At 56.5% G+C, this 20019-nt stretch overlaps 1 protein-coding gene across 1 annotated transcript; it reads left to right on the forward strand.

The window, feature by feature from the left end:
- Positions 1–5732: 5732 nt before the first annotated feature.
- Positions 5733–16510, forward strand: UNC93B1 (unc-93 homolog B1, TLR signaling regulator). The gene is made up of 11 exons (XM_082343949.1): positions 5733–5919; positions 6093–6234; positions 6828–6981; positions 9336–9497; positions 9721–9853; positions 10203–10296; positions 11180–11304; positions 11834–12016; positions 12652–12925; positions 14792–14910; positions 15755–16510. The coding sequence occupies exons 1-11, from the start codon at positions 5824–5826 to the stop codon at positions 16076–16078; spliced, it is 1806 nt and encodes a 601-aa protein (XP_082200075.1). The 5' UTR covers positions 5733–5823; the 3' UTR covers positions 16079–16510.
- Positions 16511–20019: the final 3509 nt, after the last annotated feature.

Below are 20019 nucleotides of genomic sequence, written 5' to 3' on the forward strand. Positions count from 1 at the left end.
TTCCCTGGTGGCGCAGTGGTTAAGAATCTGCCTGCCAATGCAGGGGACACAGGTTCGAGCCCTGGACCGGGAAGATCCCACATCCCACATCCCACATGCCACAGAGCAACGAGCTGGCGAGCCACAACTACTGAGCCCACGTGCCACAACTACTGAGCCCACGTGCCACAACTACTGAGCCCACGTGCCACAACTACTGAGCCCACGTGCCACAACTACTGAAGCCCACGCGTCTAGAGCCCGTGCTCCGCAACAAGAGAAGCCACCACAATGAGAAGCCCGCGCACCACAACGAAGAGTAGCCCCCGCTCGCCGCAACTAGAGAAAGCCCATGTGCAGCAACGAAGACCCGATACAGCCAAAAATAAATAAACTAAATAAATGTATAAAAGACAAAAATGGTAAAGCTTTGCCTCAATGCCAGGGAAGTGGTGTTAGATGAGTCAGCAGTGGACCCTGCATGCTACTTTGGATACAATGCAGGGTGACACTTCACAAGATCGCCGGAGCTGTCTCAGGGTGTCTGAATCGGGAGCAATATGTATCTCTCCTGTTTGCTTTTCTGCAAGGAACATCTATTATTTTCATAGTGAGAACAAAAATGGAACCTAGTATAGAGAAAACCATTTGACAACAGTGAGGGTAGATGTGACAGGGAGTGCTTGAGGTCTGGATGGGGTGGGAGGGGCCGCTGGCCTTGCTCCGTTCTCTGCCCTGCAGGTCACATGGGCTGTGTTTATCTGGGTCCCCTCTAGGACAGTCTCACAGGAAGTCTCAAGGCTCCCTGACAGCAGCTTATTAAGCCATGGAAAAATTCTTTCTGGAAACAAGGGGATTTATAAGTCAGGGTTTAGTGAACAGAAACCAAGCTAGGTCTTTTGAGTAGGGAAGATTGAGTACAGGGAATTGGGTTGGTGAGGGAGCCTGGAAAGGTCAAAGGCAGGAAGTGGTGTCACCAGACCCCAGAGGGTCAAGGTCAGCCAGGGAAAGCTAGACCATGGTAGGACTGCTCTGTGGACACTGGGACCCTGGAGGATCCAAGCCACTCTCCACGTGCTCCCCCATCCCCACCCTAGTTACAGCCCTGCTCTCTCCTCCTCCCAAACCCAGAACCTCCCACTGGCCGAGCCTAACCAGGGAGCTTGTTGCTCAAGTATTTGTCTCTCTAGGAGCAGTTTGCCAGTCACATCCAAACCCCAGTCTGGACTGATCCGGAGATGTTTCTCTTGGTAATTGACAGAGTTCCTGAGCAGTCAGCAGATTCTAGGAGCCCTGAGCCTGAAAGCACCTGCTTCTCAAATTCATCCAGGGTCACTGTGTCAAACGCTAAGAAGACCGAAATTACTCCTCACTCAACTTGGGACATTTGAATTTGCATTCTTCATGTCAGTGTTTTTAAAAATTAATCGATATTTAAAATTTAGATGTAAGTATATTTCCTTTTCGCTTTTAATAAGATTAGGACAGTGTCATTAACCACTGGGTGCCATAATGTCAGGTTTGGAAACAAGCTACCAGGAACCCCCCCAACAAATCTTCTAAAATGAATTGATTTTAATAATGCAATTCAAAATTAAAAGTTACCAACATCACAGAAGGAGTCCACATGTAACAAGGACTCCAAGGACTTAATTAAATCATTTTAGGGCCCTAAACTGTACAGTAACCTCTTTTTTTAGGCATGGACCAAGACCCCACAGAAAGCAAGCAATATTGCAGAAAGCCAACATCTAAGAAGTAGCTGCCAGAGACTTCCCTGGCAGTCCAGTGGTTGACTCCGAGCTTCCACTGCAGGGGGCACGAGTTTGATCCCTGGTCAGGGAACTAAGATCCCACATGCTGTAGCGCGGCCAGAAAAAAAAAGAAAAAAGAAAAAAGAAGTAGCTGTCAGTGGGGCTCAGCACAGGGGAGGCCAGGGGGACCCACTGGTATAGGCAGACCACCCACTTCCTGGAGCAGTGTCCCTGCTCCCCTCCTACCTTCTCTTTGCTTTCTGGCTGGTTCATAAAACACACTGCACTTGATTTCGTCCTGGGGGGTCCCTCCTGGTGGGAGATAAACAGCCTGTGAGTTCTGGGTCTGCCCAAGGCATCTGCTGTTCAATAAGCCTTGCCCCCTTCCCCATGAGCACATAAGCCCGCCCAGGAGGCCTTTACCCTTTCTTGGACGACACACACCCGCTCTGGGTAAATACTGGGCCACCTGGAAACCTCAGAATGCTGGATGGGGGGCTCTCGGGCGGAGGGAGCTTCAGGTGGCTGCATCTTGGAGCTTCCTGACCCCTTCAGAGGTCATGCCATCTTCCCTTTGTCCCTTTATAGGACTTCTGTGGGCTTGCCCTCTTTCCAACATAGTGACAACTAAAAATCTTCCCTGTCCTCTCTCTCTCTAAGAGCCATTGGGCCTGGGACACTGCCCCTCTCTTTCCTTGGGTGCAATAAAAGAAATGCTCACATATTGATGTCTGGGGAAGTCATTCTGGCTTATCCATGAGTTAACTTGAATTTGATGCGAACTAGAACAGCCTGTTTGTGGCCTATCAAGCATACACTGTACATCTGCTTTAATCATTAAAGAAAAGGGCGCATTGACCAGAAGTAAAGAATGTCCATGTTAAAAATAAAGATGAAATGCGTCCCTTCCTGGGACGCCAATGCTGGTGCTCCTTTGATAATAAGACTTCTTTCCCAAGTGCCAAGGCCATACTGACTCGCCGTGTTGGTGCTGATCTGTTTTTTCTGTGAAACCTTGAAGGAATGTCTCCCTGACTTGTTTGGTGTTCTTTGTTCTGACAAGGCATAAAACTGTGCTGAAAACCATGCTTCTCCGGAGCAGTTCCTCGGAGTTACCTGAGAGGCTGTCTTCCGGGCTATAGTCCTCAGTTTGGCTCAGATAAAACTCTTTTCTATTCCCATTACAGATTGTTTATTGATTATTTTCATTGACAGGTGTCACACTCCTCTCTCTTGCCCCTAAAGGTCTGCTCTGGCCTCTATTCCTCCTGGCCACTAGGCTGGCCCCCTCCAAACTATTTTCAGTGTGCAGAAGCCTTTTTCACCTACTCCTATTTTGCAAGGGAGGAAATATTGGGGTGAGGGAAGACGAGGTGAGGGGGCTTCCCACACTAACGCCCAGAGAAGACCGGGCACCCTGGGGACCCCGCTGCCTGACAAGAGGGCCCTTCGCCCACCCTTCCTCCCTGGCTTGTCCCACGTTCTCCGTTCTCCGTCCAAGGAGCTGGAGGAGCCAGGTGCACTTGGCTGAGTGATTTCTTTCCATAACTGCCTCAGGTGCAGAAGGTGGCAGACAGGGAGGTCATTTCCAGACCACAGATGCTAGTCTCCACCCAGGCCCAAGGGCCCCCTTTCTGATATGGTTTTAGGAGGGTGCACTCTTAGGAGGGGCAAGGGCCCCTCCTTGGTGTCCTCCTCACTCTCCCGTTGAGCCTCTGGACCCCCTGCCTGCTACCTACCCTCTGCTTCACTGAACCCACCCTCTGCGGTCACACCAGCCACCTCGGACAGCTACCTTCCCCTCCGGCCTGTTCTCCTGCCCTCCCGCTGAGTTCTACAGGACTGCGTCCTCCTGGGGGCGACAAAGTCCACTGCCTGCGTGCGCCCCAAGCCCCGTGACCTCCTGGACCTCATCATCCTTCCCCACCCCGTGCCATGGCCATACCCTGGACTTTGTCATCTCCCAAGGTAATGAGCCCTGCGTCCACTCTCCGACCACAGCCCCCCCGTGCCCACTGCATCCCTGCTCTCCTGCCTCCTCCTTGCCTCTGGACCCCTTGGGCCCCGCCCTCTCTCTTTCTCCTTCCGTATCTCCCACTGCCAGGTCCTGCCTGCCTGACTCCACCTGTCTGCTTTACTCATATCTGCACCTGGGCACGGTCTGGAGAAAGTTCCACCACCTTGCAGACAGAAGCCTCTGTAAATTCATACCCTGCACACGGCCAGCTCTCCACCTTCCCAGCAACCCTTCTGGGGTGGATATTTGTCATCCATTTACCCGTCCATCCATCCAATCACATTGATTGAACACCTACTAAGCACCTGAGACAATCCTCTGCATGAGTGGTACGTGATGAAGAGTCACCCGGGGGGACAATTAAACTACAGAAAACCAGAAGGGAAATAGTTGGGGTGGGGTTTGTACCCCTCATCAGGGATGGCTTCTTATTCTGAGGGTGGGAAGGACCCCTCCTGGAAGGAGCAGGGGAAGGGGCTCTCCAACCGGAAGGAACAGCTTGTGCATTGTGCAGAGTGGGGGGAGGGAGTGGAACTGGGTAATTTTTTTAAATTAATTAATTTATTTTTGGCTGTGTTGGGTCTTGGCTGCTGCACGTGGGCTTCTCATTGCAGTGGCTTCTCTTGTTGCAGAGCACAGGCTCTAGGTGCACGGGCTCAGTAGTTGCGGCACATGGACTCAGTAGTTGTGGCACGCGGGCTTCAGTAGTTGTGGCGCGCGGGCTTAGTTGCTCCACAGCATGTGGGATCTTCCCGGACCAGGGCTCGAACCTGTGTCCCCTGCATTGGCAGGTGGATTCTTAACCACTGCGCCACCAGGGAAGCCCCCGCTACACATTTTCAAATCGGTTTTTGTTGTTGTTGTTATTGAGTTGTATGAGTTCCTTTATGTATTTTGGATATTAACCCCTTATCAGATGCATAGTTTGTAAATATCCTCCCACATTCCATAGGTTGCCTTTTTATTTTAATTATTTCTTTTGCAGAGTACAAATTTTAAGTTTGATGTAGTCCCACTTGTTGATTTTTTCTTTTGTTGTTCATGCTTTTGATGTGGTATCTGAGAAGTCATTACCAAGACCCATGTTGAGGAGCTACTATGTTTTCTTCTAGGAGTTTTAGGTTATTAGGTCTTATGTGTCTTTGATCCATTTCAAGTTAATTTCTGTGCGTACTGTGAGACAGAGGTCCAATTTCATTCTGGGCATGTGGTTATCCAGTTTTCCGGACACCACTTGTTGAGGAGACTATCCTGAAACCAATATTTTTAAAAGCTTCCCAGAGTATTTCTAACCAGGCTGACACCCAGAGCTGTGGAGTGTCAGCTCCAGCAAAGCAGAAATTTCATGGGCTCTCACTGCAGCCCCAGCCCCAGTGCCCAGTCAGGCAGGGGCAGGAGGCTCTGGCCCCTGATGCAGGGTGGTGGTGGGGGGGTCGCCCCCTTGCAGTCCGGCAGCCCCCACAATCTCGGCCTCCCAGGGGCCCTGCCAGAGCTCCCACTTACGGGTGCCCAAAGGAAGCTCAGGGTGAGCGGGAGGTGGGCACGGGCTGCCGAGTCCTGTGGTGGGAGCCCTCTCCCCCCGCTATGAGGGCTCTTTGCTGACCTGCAAACACACCAAATGGGTCAGGGATGACAGTGGTAGGGGTAGGGCTGGAGGTGGGGTAGGGATGACAGTGACAGCGGTAAGGCTGAGGGGAGTTTTTACGGGCGTGGCACTTTCCTAAGGCTTTGCATTAACTCAGTAATCCCCAAAGAGCCCTTGGAAGTCGTGCGGAGTATCCCCGGTTTACAAGTTAGGAAAATGAGGCACAGAGAAGTGGACTTAATCTCCAAAGTCACGCCGGGAAGTGGCAGACGGGGGATTCGAAATCGCACCTCGCATTCCTGAGGCCGCCGAGGGACGCACGGACACTCCCCTACACACACGCACACGCACACGCGCTGGTCACGCCCCCAGCGGCGCCCGGTCCTCCCCTCGCGGAGGAGGTGGGCCCCGGGGCGGGGCGAGGCAGGTCCCGGCGCCCGGAGGAAGTGGCGGTCTGCTGCCGGACGAGTCCTCCGGCTGGTCCAGCCATGGAGGCGGAGCCGCCGCTCTATCCGGTGGCGGGGGCCGTGGGTGCGCAGGGCGATGAGGACCAGCTCGGGGTCCCAGACGGGCCCGAGGCCCCGGTGAGCGGGGACTGGGAAGGCGTGGCGGCGCGGGGACCCGGAGGGCCGGGGTCTCCCCCGCGGGAGTGGGATGCGGCCCCAGGGCTGGGGTGAGGGGGGCCGGGGGCGACCGGGGATGGACGCGGGGCTCCGGGGGTGCAGTGGCCGGGTGCGAGCGCCGTCGTGCCCCGCAGCTGGACGAGCTGGTGGGCGCGTACCCCAACTACAACGAGGAGGAGGAGGAGCGCCGCTACTACCGCCGCAAGCGGCTCGGCGTGCTCAAGAACGTGCTGGCGGCCAGCGCGGGCGGCATGCTCACCTACGGCGTCTACCTGGGTAGGTGGCCCGCTGCGCCCCGCGGGTTGGCGGGATGGGTCTCTGGCCACGCCGTTCCGCCCCGGGCCGGGCGAGGTGGCACGGCCCGGCGGGTTCTGCGCTGGGACCCAAGTCCTTTCCCCTCCACCCGCGCGCCCCTCCCCAGACCTGAGGTTTCTCAGGAAAAGAGAAACCCTGGGGCCAGTCGGCTCCCTTCCTCTTTCACTTCTCCGTCTGCGCCCTCACAGCTGCAGCTGCGGTCTCCGCACATGGGGGGACGGTGCAGTGTCCCCGGGGCCCAGCCACAGGCTTCGTGAGTGTGTGGGCGGGCCCTGGGCGCCCTGGGCAGGTCCGCTGCCTTCGGAATCAGGGGCGCTGGGGTCCAAGTGGCTGGCGGAGGGACGTGGCGGGGCGGGGGTCTGGATTCAAGTCGCTGTCGTGGCCACTGGCAGGTAGGACCCTTGGCCCAGCCTGGGCTTCCCCTCTGTCCTCACAGGCATCGGAACCGGGGATCCCTTTGGTGCCTGGAGCTCCCTGCCAGGCTTGCGTTCCAGCCTCTGCTTGGTTGCCCCCAGAGCCGGGTCGCCCTCTCCATGCCTCCTCCCTGTCCCCAGGCCTCCTGCAGATGCAGCTGATCCTGCACTACGATGAGACCTACCGCGAGGTGAAATACGGCAACATGGGGCTGCCTGACATCGACAGCAAGATGCTGATGGGCATCAACGTGACCCCCATCGTGGCCCTGCTCTACACACCTGTGCTCATCAGGTGCGACACTGCTGTCCCTATGAGGGCTGTCTCCCTGGTCTTGAAGGGGTGCAAGGGCTGTTGGACATGGGGTCTCCAGCTGCCCTGGTGTTCTTTTGGGGTGGGGTGGGGAGAGAACTTGCCTACCTGGAGGGGTGAGAGAGAAGGGGTGAAACCCAGGTTTGGGGAAGAAACAAGAGCTTTGCAACCAAGGCACCTTGGGTTTCAAGCAACAGAAATTCACTCAGGCTCCTTCCCTCAGCTTGCCCGTACCCCATGTGGCATCATCTTCATGCCCTCCTTTGTGGCCTGGAGCTACAATGACCTTTTGATATCAGGGCTGTGGAGTTTCTGGAGAGAATCTGATCAGCCAGCAAAGCCCAGGAACGCACCAAGAGCCCAATCAGCTGTGACAGTGTTGAGGGACATTTCTCACTGAAAAGGGTGTGGCTGGGCAGGTGCCCCAGGGGTCTACTCCATACCTGAGCCTTAGTGGCGTCTGGTGCAGTGCAAAAATGCCCTCCACGAGTATCCTACCGCCAGGCAGTAGATCTGTGCTCAGATGGGACCCAGAGATCAGTGGACACATTAGATGAGTTCCCCTGTCTTTCCGAAACAATAACAACCCCCTCAAACTCTTTTATCACAATCGTACAAACAACATTAGAATCATAATTGAAATCAGAAAAAAGAAAACCCCTCCCAAGCCTTCCAGGCAGTCGGCTAACTTTGTTTTTCCACTGGCATGCATGGATAACATTTCTGTCCTTGTCAACTGGAGTAGTGTATGCGCGTGCATGTGTGCATGTGCAATGTCACTTTTGCTTTCTTTTCACTGCACACATCTTGGCTAGCTTCACAGTGGGGACTTTCGTGATGTTAGCATCTTCTGCAGACATGGGGGCACTGAACTGTGGCTCAGGGCTGGACATTGCGGCTCCCTCTCCTTTTTTGCATGTTCTCTTTATGCTTCTGGCTGTTTCCTCGTCTTAAAATTAAAGAAAGAAAGAAGGAGAGAGAAAGAAAGGGAGGGAGGGAGGAAGGAAGGAAGAAGGAAAGAAAGAAAACCTCCTAGGATAAACTCTCAGAGCTGCCCTTACTAGGTCAGAAGCATATAAAAGGCTTTATGGCTCTTGAAACCTAGCAGTATTATTAATGGCAAACTCATTTCATTTCCTATGTGCTGGGTGCTTTATAAGCATATCGCATCCCCTACAATCCAAGGTAGATGCTCTGATCTTAGACACAGGGAGACCAAGAGGTTGAACCCATTCCCACAGGCAGCAACTGGCAGATTGAAGGTCTGAACCCAGGCAGTGACTCCAAACCCCATGCTTGCCACCCCCCCACCACCCACCCCCCGACCCAAACTACCAGGCTGACTTTCCAAAGGGCTGTACCATCTGCATGCCCTCTGGCTGTATGTGTCATTTTTAAAACCACAGCCTCACCAGCAATGAGTGCTAGTATTTTTACTTTTTGCTGTTTCAAAATTTACAGTGCAGTTTGGGTGCCCTTCCCCAAATAGATCAGAGGAGGCTGCCTGTCAATTTATTATATGGCAAGATAAGGATAAAATTAAAGAACCAGGACCCTGCAATAGAAGAGAAAGTAATTGTATCAGAAAACCAGAGTCATTGAGCTTTGAGCTTCCTGGAGACTCAGACAAAGAAAGGAAATAACGAGCACAAATACTCAAAACAAACAAACAGAACCCAAAACAAAACCAACCCAAAGATCGCAATGGTTGTGTCTAGGCTGATCAGCCTCCAGTGCCCTGAATGGGCCCTTATCCTGTCACTCGTCAACCTGCCTCTAACACGGTGCAACATTTTCCCAGAGCCAGTGAGGCCGTTGTTCTACAAGAAACTTCCCGACTGACCACAGTGGACTGAAAGGACAAAGTGCAGAGGGGAAGGGGCGCCAGGGTTCCTCTCCCTGGTCCTCAGTCCCAGCTTGGGACAAGTCCCTCAGCTGTTCACCTGGGTCCTGCAGTCACTGCACGTGGGTGGAGAAGGGGGGCTGGCGAGTCAGCCCAGGACACAAATGAGGGTTGCATGTGCCCAAGGCCCACTGACTCATGACACCCTCTCCCCACTTTATCTCCTCTATCCCTGCAGTGGCCGTGAGAGGCTCGAGGTTGGGGCAGAGCCCACATTACAGGTGTCTGGTTAGAGTGGCTCCCCTGAGGCCACCAGCAAGTCCATGTCTCTGAGACTCTATCTTAGGACCCTCGACTCCAAGGCCAGGGGTCCCTCCCCACCTCATAGAGCCTCGGGAGCTGGGGCCTGGAGTTGTGGCCACGCTGCTTTCAGGCTGCAGCAGTCTGGATGGGCCCATGGTGCCAGCATCCTCATCCTTCCTGCTGCTCGCAGGTTTTTTGGCACCAAGTGGATGATGTTCCTGGCTGTGGGCATCTACGCCCTCTTTGTCTCCACCAACTACTGGGAGCGCTACTACACGCTTGTGCCCTCAGCCGTGGTGCTGGGCATGGCCATCGTGCCTCTTTGGGCCTCCATGGGCAACTACATTACCAGGTGAGCCTGGTGGGCAGCAGGGTGGGAGACTGGAGAACTGGCAGAGCCTCTCCTGTGTTGCCCACCTCGTCTTGGGGACCTTGGACCAGCCCCATCCGCCCTGTGGGCCTCAGTTTTCCCGTTCGTGAGACATTGGCTGGCCAGTCCATAAGCCTGGGTGCAGGAAGTGGAGGTATCTGGCGGAGGTTGGGCTGGGGAGAGCCTTCTCTCCTTTGTGGTCCAGGATGGCCCAGAAGTACTACGAGTACTCCCACTATAAGGAGCAGGATGAGCAGGGCCCCCGGCAGCGCCCGCCTCGGGGCTCGCACGCACCCTATCTCCTGGTCTTCCAAGCCATCTTCTACGGCTTCTTCCACGTGAGCGCCCTGTATGGGAACACGGCGGGTGGGGTGTTCCAGCCCCAGAATCACATATTGGAGCCCATTGCACAGACTTTTCAGCCCTCTAGTCCCACTGCCCTTTCTTGAGCCAACTCCTGTTTGCTTACCTCTGGTGACAGAGACCTCATTCCCTCCCTGTCTACAGCGCTGACCAGGAGGAAGTCTTCCTGCATTGGGCACCCCCCCCCGCCACCAGGCTGCCCCCGAGAGGTGGGAGGGCTCCTGTTCCCCCAAGGCTGTGCCCAGACCCCCTCCCAGATTGTGCCTGTGCTCCTTGCCCGGTTGCATGCCCCAAGCCTGACCCAAGCTGCCGTCCTGCCCACAGCTGAGCTTTGCCTGCGCCCAGCTGCCCATGATCTACTTTCTGAACCATTATCTGTATGACCTGAACCACACGCTGTACAACGTGCAGAACTGCGGTTAGTGCTCATGGGGGTGGGGTCCCTAAGATCTGCTCACCTCCCCCATTGAGTCACCCAGCAGACACTGGGCCCTCAAGGGCAGAAAGGATGCCCTCGCTCACAGGGCTCAGGGCTGAGAGCCTGGTGTCCTACAGCTCTGATGACCGAGGCACAGGGCCTTGTCGTTAGGACATCTGACCCAGCCTGGGGTGGTGGTGGGGTGCGTCAGGGAAGGCTGCCTGGAGGAGGTGCCATCTGGGCTGAGGCTGCCTGTGGGATCTCTCAGGGCCAAGTATACCCTCAATGCAGGGCGAATGTATGGAGGTGGGAGGTGGACTGGCTCCCATGGCAGCCTCGGGGCAATAGGGCAGGAGGGAGGGGAGGTGCTTTCAGCCCCAGTGGCCCCCACCTCTGAAGTGCTTCCCAAAAGAACCCTGCCTTTGCCGGCAGGGTCCTTGCCCACCCCCTCTAACCTTCCCCTCACCCGCCTGCTTTGCTGCATTTCTTTTTTTTTTTTAACTAATTAATTTTATTTTTGGCTGCATTGGGTCTTCATTGCTGCGTGAAGGCTTTTCTCTGGTTGCGGTGAGCCGGGGCTACTCTTCGTTGTGGTGCGCGGGCTTCTCATTGGGGTGGCTTCCCTTGTTGAGGAGCATGGGCTCTAGGCGTTCAGGCTTCAGTAGTTGTGGCATGCGGGCTCAGTAGTTGCGGCACACGGGCTTAGTTGCCTGCGGCATGTGGGATCTTCCTGGACCAGAGCTCGAACCCGTGTCCCCTGCATTGGCAGGTGGATTCTTAACCACTGTGCCACCAGGGAAGCCCTGCTGCATTTCTTTGTGGCTCAGCTGACAGTGTGCCCTGCTCCCTGCCTCACGATGCCCCCCACCCTCCCCTTTCTCAGGCACTAACAGCCAGGGCATCCTCATCGGCTTCAACAAGACGGTTCTGCGGACGTTGCCGCGGAGCCGAAACCTCATCGTGGTGGAGAGCGTGCTCATGGCGGTGGCTTTCCTGGCCATGCTGCTGGTGCGGCCCGGGATGGGGGTGTGACAGGGTCAGATCTGGGGACCGTGGCGGGGAGAGAGGAATGCGAGCTGGGCGCGCGGAGGGCGGGCCGGAGGCTTGTTCTGAGTCCAGAGTTAGGGCTGAGTCCTGGGGAGGGGGCCTGAGCCTAGGAGCTGGGCTTGAGGCTCGGAGGTGTGGCTGATGCCTGCGGACTGAGAGAGGAATTGGAATCCCAGAGGCCTGTGAGAGGGGGTCCAGGCCTGGTCCGGGGTCGAGCTGAAGACAGGGTCCTAGAGGATTGGCTGTGACACGGGCTGAACCTAGGGCCGAGGGTCAGAAGGTGGGGCTCCAACCTGGGGGTGGGACCAGGAGGCAGCGCTGAGGCGTTGGGGGCGTGACTACGTTGTGTTCTAGGGCTGGAGGCGGGGCTGGGAGGCTCATCTGTGGATTTGCCTGCGGGCGGGGCTGGGGCTGAGGGGCGGGGCTGGGTCCCAGGGGCGGGGCCAGGATGCCCGGCTGCCCGCCCCCACCCTCACCTCCTTGCCTGCAGGTGCTGGGCCTTTGCGGCGCGGCGTACAGGCCCACGGAGGAGATCGACCTGCGCAGCGTCGGCTGGGGCAACATTTTCCAGCTGCCCTTCAAGCACGTGCGCGACTTCCGCCTGCGCCACCTCGTGCCCTTCTTTATCTACAGCGGCTTCGAGGTGCTCTTTGCCTGCACTGGTCTCGCCCTGGTAAGTGCAGCCTGAAGAGCGTTGCCAGATAAAATTACACGACGTCCGTTAAATTTGAATCACAGAATAACAACGAATAAGTTTTGAATATATATGTATAAGTATGTACAAGTACAGTGGGCCCTCTGCATTCGCGGATCCGGAGGGCCCACTGTACTACCCCATATTATATAAGGGACTTGAGCATCCGCAGGTTTTAGTATCCGTGAAGCGTCCTGGAACCAATCCCCTGCAGACGCCAAGGGACAATTGTAGGCCCAGATATTTCTCTCCTTCTTTTCCCTCTCTCCCCCCATCCCGCCCCTACCTTGGGAAAGTTACTTTCACCTCTCTTGAGCCTGTTTCCTCATCTGTGAAGTCTCTAATGACCATGCTCACTTCCAGAGGAGTTACACTGTTGAGATGGGATAACAGTCGTAAAGTGTTTGGCTCCATGCGGGTTTCAGCCTTGGTGTCTGGGGACACTGTCCAAGCGTCTTCTCACTGTCTGTCCCCGAGGAACCGTCCCACAAGCCTCGGAGGAAGCTGGCCCTGCGGTGGCCTAGAGAGGGCAGGACGTGGCCTGAAGTGAGACCTCGTGGGGAGGACCAGAGCCCGGGCCGGCTGACCTCCAACCCTCACCCCTGTTCCCGCAGGGCTATGGCGTGTGCTCGGTGGGGCTGGAACACCTGGCGTACCTCCTCGTGGCTTATAGCCTGGGCGCCTCGGCCTCCTCGGCCCTGGGCCTGCTGGGGCTGTGGCTGCCGCGCCCGGTGCCCCTGGTGGCCGGGGCGGGACTGCATCTGCTGCTCACTCTCAGCCTCTTTTTCTGGGCCCCCGCGCCCCGGGTCCTGCAGCACATCTGGATCCTCTATGCAGCAGCCGTGCTCTGGGGTGTGGGCAGTGCCCTCAACAAGACGGGGCTTAGCAGTGAGTATAGCCGTGGGCCCTGGATGGCTGGGCAGGGGACCCTGTGGCTACCTCAGGGCGGTTGCGGGGAGCACAGACATCCCAGCGACAGACACGGGGTTGCTGGGCACAGTGGCGGGCTGTTACGGGGTCCTGGGCACTTGGTGGAGGTAGGTGGGGATCCCTGTGCACACTCTAGGGGTGGAAGGAAGTCCCGTGGACACTGCAGGGACAGGTGAGGAGGGCTGTGAACACCCTCGAGGCAGGTATGGAGTTGCACGCCATGGACATCCTGTGGACCCCCAGGGCGGGCATGGGAGTCAGGGTGAGACCTTGTGGCTCCATGGGCTGGATATGGGGCTCTGTGGACACCTCTTAGGGACAGTGTAAAAAAACACATTGGGGATGCCTCATTTCATACCAGGGGACAGGGCGCAGCCTGGCATAGTTTTCATGACACTGGAAGCAGATGTCAGGGTCTGTGCCCCAGGGAGCATGGGACGCAGCAGGTGGCCCTGTCCACACCCCAAGGGGTAAGTGCAGATACGGCATTTTTATGGAGAGGAGCTGGAAGCAGGCTGTAAAATCCCAACAGCAATCTGCAGAGTAGCGGAGTCCAGGCCCCAAGTCTGGGCTGCTAGGGTGGAGGCACTGGGGCCTGGGGCCCTGCTTGCAGAAAGGAGGGGGTGGGACAGAGTTCATCTGTGTGATGCTCTGGGCCCACAGGTGAGCTTTTGCCAGTGACATGCGGCTGGTACACATGGGTGCAGCCATTTGGGTCTCCCACGTTGGCATCTGTTCTGGTGGGCCGGTGCCGTTAGCAGTTTTGACCATCACCCCTGTATGGCGTGGTGGAGGTCATGCCTGCTGCGGGCCGGGCAGGGGATGGTTCAGGCAACCCCAGCGCCCAACATCTGAGAGAGAGAGTCAGACACTGTATCTGCCATAGGGGATGGAGCCCCACACCCTGGACCACACTGTCTTGGCTGTTTTGCCTCTGGACCTTGAGCCCATGATATGTCTGGACTTGGGCCAGATCCCAGCGTCCTCTTCTGCCCAGCTCCACATCCTCCCTCCTCTTATGCCCCACCCCCGGGAGGGGCCCTCCGTGTCCCTTCACAGCACCCCCATGAGGTACAGTCGCACTGCAGGACCTCAGGATGGGAGTGTCAATGTCCTGAGTGGCTGGCGAGGGTACAAATCGCCAGGTGCTGTGCAGGCTTTCTCCCATTAAAACCTCACGGCACAGCATATACGTGTCATCGCATTTTACAGATGAGAAAAGTGGCTCTGGGGAGTTCATTGACCCCGAGTCACCCACAGACCCAACATCTGAATCCACATCTCTGTGCCAACTCTCTCCACCTTTCAGTCCTGAGAGTGGAATCTGAGTCTCCTGATTCCCTGTCCGATGCTCTTTCTGCCCCACCCAGGGGAGGATGCTTTGGGAAACAAATTCCTCCCTCCCAGCTTCAGGTTGGATTTGCAGAAAGCTTGTTGCTACAGCGATTTGCTCTCCCTGAGCCCTGGGTGAGGAAAAACAGCCCCTGCAGGCCTGGCACCGCGTGCCTGGGGTTCGGAAGAAGGCAGGATATGACTGCTCACGGAACTTCCCACTTTTGAGGCCACAGATGGGTCCCAGAGCAGGCCCATTGCATCCCAGCAGGGGGACCCACGGTTCCAGCCTCTGCTCAGCTCCCAGGCAGCGTGGTAACCAGTGTGTACACTAGGGGGCCGGCCAGGACCGGTTTACAGCAGCTTTTTCTAGGCGCTCCTGCCAAGGGCTGGGACCAGCGCAGGGCATCGGGGGGTCACCAGTGGGAGAACAGCAGCTCTGGGCCCCAGCTGGCACCTCTCCCCTTTCTGCCCTGTCCTGCCCACCTGCAGCACTCCTGGGAATCCTGTACGAGGACAAGGAGAGGCAAGACTTCATCTTCACCATCTACCACTGGTGGCAGGCCATGGCCATCTTCACAGTCTACTTGGGCTCAAGCCTGCCCATGAAGGTGAGTCCCCTCCCCCACTCGACCCCCTAGACAACAGAAACTTCCTGAGTGCCCGCCCTGGCCTCACAGCCCCTGAAGGGCACCACTGCCCCAGGGCCCGGCCCTGGGCCAAGTCCACTGGGCGGCCCCACACCCATCACTGGCTTCTTACTTACCGCTTCACCTCCTGCAGGCCTCAGTTTACCCATCTCTGAAAGGGTTCACAGTTCGCTCTCTACTTGTGGGCACATCCCAGCAGCCTTGTGGGTAGTTTGGTAACCTGTTCTCTAGACGTTGGGCTCTGAGCTGGATGCCGAGGGTCTGTCTCCCTTCTTGGCTCTCAGGGGTCCTCGTCCTCTGCTCTTACCTACTGGTGGGTCAGTTTAGCAGGTCCCGGCCAACTTTTTAAAAAATGAAATAGAATAGGGAATAGCAGGGAGTATGCCTGTGAACATGTGTGTACGTACTGAGTTATGATTTAAAATTATTTCTGACTGCCTGTTACAGTCAAGACCTCTAAGAAGCATTACTTATGATCCCATATGTAAGGGACAGAGTAATCTAAGCTCTGATAAGGGAAGGCCAGGCCTCCCTTCACATCTACCCTGTGAGGCAAAGGGATTATCATTACAGTTAGGGAAACCGAGGCCCAGATGGATAGGGTGACCATAAGGGACAGAGCTGGGCAGGAGGGTGCCCAGGAAGCGTGGGTGGCGGGGCGGCTCCCAGGAGGAGGGAGGGACAGCAGAGGAGCTGCGGGGTTCGAGTCCCAGATGGGAGTGGGCCTATCGGGGCGAGGGGCTGGGCGGGGCGGGCGCAGGACCGGCCGCCCGCGTGTCCCCCGCATCCCTCCCTGTGTGCCCAGGCTAAGCTGACGGTGCTGCTGGTGACGCTGGTGGCGGCCGCGGCCTCGTACCTGTGGATGGAGCAGAAGCTGCGGCGGGGCGTGGTCCCGCGCCAGCCCCGCATCCCGCGGCCCCAGCACAAGGTGCGCGGCTACCGCTACCTGGAGGAGGACAACTCCGACGAGAGCGACGCGGAGGGCGAGCGCGGCGGCGGCCGGGGGCACTGCGCGGAGGAGGAAGCGCCGCTCGCGGGGCCAGGGCCGGGCCCCAAACCAGCCGGTCTCTGCCGCCGGCCCTGCCCCTACGAACAGGCGCTGGCAGGCGATGGGCCTGAGGAGCAGTGAGGGGCCAGGCCTGATCACCGGCCTCGGTTTAACGCGTCTCAGGTCGGGGCCCCTATGATTCCGCGCCAATTTCTGGAAGGACCCTTGGCGCACCCCGGGTTCAGGAACGGCCCTCCCAGAGCCCTGGGCCACCGGGAGCTTGGGATCCTCCCCGCAGCCCCCTCCAAGGGAGGGTAGGGCCTTGAGACCTCTTGGCCAGGCCCAGGGTGCGAGGGACCGCACAGCCGAAACCCTCCGACCCCAGGGGCCGCTCTCCACGACCGCCTACCGGGCCCAGCCCCAGGGCTGGGACCCCGCCGTCCCGTCGTCCCAGCTCTCGGCTACAGGCCTGGGCCGTGCGCGTCGTCCGCTTTGCACATCCTATCCCCATGGACTGCCAAGAGGTACGACTTTAAGAAAATGAGCAATAAAGAGATTTGTGTATTGTCCTGATTGGGAAGTCTCCTGCCGTGGGAGGACATTGATCGCCCGGGGTGTGTGCCTGGCTGATCCTGCCCATTGGGCACTGTGGCCGTCTGCCTTGATCCGGGGTTGGGGAGGGGGTGGGGGGGCGGGGTGGTCGCTTAAGCCCCGCCCACCAGGCTGTCCTGGCTCCTGGAGGCACCGCCCTTCCCCACACCCGCCGGCTTTTGCCAGTCGCACCCGATCCGCTCAGACAAAGAAGCGCCCTGGGTGGTCTGCATGGACCTCAGCGGAGTGTGATGGGGCTGCCAGCCCCTCGTCTGTCTAGAGGATGGGACGAAGTCAAGAAACCCAGGTCCCGCTGCCCCCTCCTCAGGCGTCCCCAGCCCTCCTAACCACTCTCATCCTTTTTTTTTTTTTTTTTTAAATCCCTTGGGATGCTTCTGCCCACAGCTCCCCAAGGGACTCCTTTGGGGGCCAAGTCCACTTCTGAGCCGAGTGCAGGTCACCCCGTGTCCAGTGTAGGCCTGGGGCATAGATGTCTGAGCCCAGGTAAACTTGGCTACTGATGTCTCTGGGCTACAGCCTCAGCTGTGACGCCCGTGAGGGATGCAGAGGCTGGTGGGAGGGGCAGACCCCCTACAGCCCGAGGGCGCCCCCCACCGTGGGGAGAGGGAACTGAGATCCCACTGCGAAGAGCTTTGAACAGCGGGGTGAGGACAGGCAAGGGGGCCACAGGAGGGTCCTGGAGCCCCCAACTGCGCCCCAGATCCGCACCACCAAAGCTGGGGGCCACACCATTCCTCACTCCTCACACGCCCTCCACCCCTGGCTGACTGCCGGACCCTGGTCTACACCCACTTCAGCGTCAGGTCTCCTAGATTCTTCCACCTGTAAACGGCAGCCCCCTCTCTCCTCTGCCTCATACAGTCCTCACTTGAGTTTGGTTCCAGCAGCCTCAGCGGGGGCCCCGGAGCCAGGCTCTGCGACCTCAGACAGGGGGTCAACCCGTCTGAGCCACAGTTTCCTCCTCTGTAAAGTGTATCTGTGGTGGCACCAAGGTCCCCAGGCCCTGCAGGAAACTCACAAGGGCACAGAGGATATTTGAAATTTTCTAAAATTTGGACATCTACCCACTCTGAGCAAATTAATAGGCTCAGGTGGTTCACAGTTTCAATGTTAGATCACACCACGATCCTTTCATGTCATATCTTTGAGAAGCTGGGTTTCCTGTGGTTTGGGGATAAAAAGTGAAAATCTCTGTGTAATAGGAAGTGAGGCCGGGGGTCTCCAGTCTGATTCCAAGGTTTGAGAAGCTGGCCAGTGCACACAGCCAATTAGTAAGTCATAGTGGTTATTAAAGAATGAAGTAAACACCGTTTTTCTTTCTCTTGGTGTGTGTTATATTTTCTAAGTGACTACTAAGTTATTAGAACCTAAGTACTTATTGGTTGGACCTAAAATATCTCACAAATAGAACTATTAGATATTTCTTTTGGCCTAGGAGCACCATGAAAAAATTCCTGAGACACTGAGGGTTCCATGAACAGGGCAAGTTTGGCTCTGTGTTAGCCCAGGGCTGGCACGGAGTAACTTAGAGTGAGTCCCTCGTTGGACCCCGTGCCTCCACCCCCAACCTTGTCCAGAGAACCGGCGGGATCCTTTCTGGACCCAGCCTAGGGAAGGTGATTAAACCTATGGTCTGTGATGCCTGGGAAGGGAACCCCCAGGGTCTGCTGTGAACCAACATGAACTAGTTGCCAAGTTGTTTTTGGCAGATTCGGGGGTCTTGCAGTCATGGGCGACGGTGAGGGACACAAGGCTCCTCTCCCCAGCTTCCCTACCAAGTGGTCGCTAGACCCAGACAGATGAAGGGCTGAAAACTGCCTGCCTCATACACAGACTTTCAGTGACAAGCAGACCAAGACCGGTCATGCGGTGTGACCAGCACTCCGTCCTTCCCATTCCCCACCAGCCTCTGGCATGGAACGGAACTTCTCTGACAGCAGATGTGGCAATATCCTCCTGGCAGGATTCCAGCTAAGTTCCAGTCAGAGATGGGCAACCAGATGCTTGGGTAATAGGCCTCTGAATGCAGGGCAGGGTGCCATTTGGAAGCGTGTGGGCCCCTGGGCAGGCCGGGCAAGGTGGGGGAGGGGATGAGGATGGTTCTACAACTGGTCTCATTTCAAAGTCATTTCCGGTGATGAGCAAATGAGAGGGTGGCCCAGGCACACGGAGGGAGCACGGCTTCTGATCGCATGCCTCACACCAAGGTAAGTTCCCCATCAGAAGACTCCACACCTCCTCTCGCTGCTCCTGGCACACGGACAAGACCCACAGACAGACACACGTAACAGGCCACACCCATGACAAGCAACACACACACACACCCCCAGGACAAGCAGGGTAACTGTCACCGCAGCAAGCCCCTGCAGGCTGGTTCTTTTGGAAAGCCTAATTAAGCCATCAGATGTGAATGATGGAGCCCCTTGGCAGCTCCAGGCCTGGTTGTAAAGTATGACATTGATGTCTCTGTATCAATAAGGTGGATAAGGTGACCTCTGGATAAGGTGACCGGGCAGAGGTCTGGACTCTGAAGTGGAAGGTCAGATTCTGTGTCATGGTCTCAGCTTCTGTGATTTTGTCAGTCTTCCCCAGGGTAATTTTATTTTATCTATTTTTTTTTTTTAATAGCTACTTTATTTATTTATTTATTTATTTATTTATTTATTTATTTAGCTGTGTTGGGTCTTTGTTTCGTGCGAGGGCTTTCTCTAGTTGCGGCAAGCGGGGGCCACTCTTCATCGCGGTGTGCGGGCCTCTCGCTATTGCGGCCCCTCCCATTGCGGGGCACAGGCTCCAGACGCGCAGGCTCAGCAGTTGTGGCTCACGGGCCCAGCCGCTCCGCGGCATGCGGGATCCTCCCAGACCAGGGCTCGAACCCGTGTCCCCTGCATTAGCAGGCAGATTCTCAACCACTGCGCCACCAGGGAAGCCCTATTTTTTTTTAAGTGAACACTTTTGTGATAGTACATTCACAATGTTGGTATTGAATGATTTTTTAAAAATATTTATTTATTTATTTATTTGGTTGTGCCGGGTCTTAGTTGCAGCAGGCAGACTCCTTAGTTGTGGCATGAGAACTCTTAGTTGCGGCATGCATGTGGGATCTAGTTCCCTGACCAGAGATTGAACCCAGGCCCCCTGCATTGGGAGCGTGGGGTCTTAACCACTGCGCCACCAGGGAAGTCCTTGCCCCAGGGTAATTTAAAAATTATCTGATTCCAAGACTCTACAGTGTAAGATTTTAACTATCTTTAACTTCTCAATAGCGTGTTAGAGAGCCTGAAATTTCTCCTGCTAGAAACACCCAGAGATCCTGGATCAGAAACAAACTGATTTTCAAATACATAGCTGAGCTCTCAAGAAAATAAGCAGTACCCCAGGGGGAGGGGCTGGGCTCTGAGACCGAAAGATGGCCCACTGAGTATTTCAGACCTGAGCAGGATCCCCCGATGCGTGGCAGCGTCCCAGAC

The sequence above is a fragment of the Balaenoptera borealis genome (assembly GCF_965194805.1).
Source record: "Balaenoptera borealis genome assembly, chromosome: 11".
Lineage (NCBI taxonomy): Eukaryota > Metazoa > Chordata > Mammalia > Artiodactyla > Balaenopteridae > Balaenoptera > Balaenoptera borealis.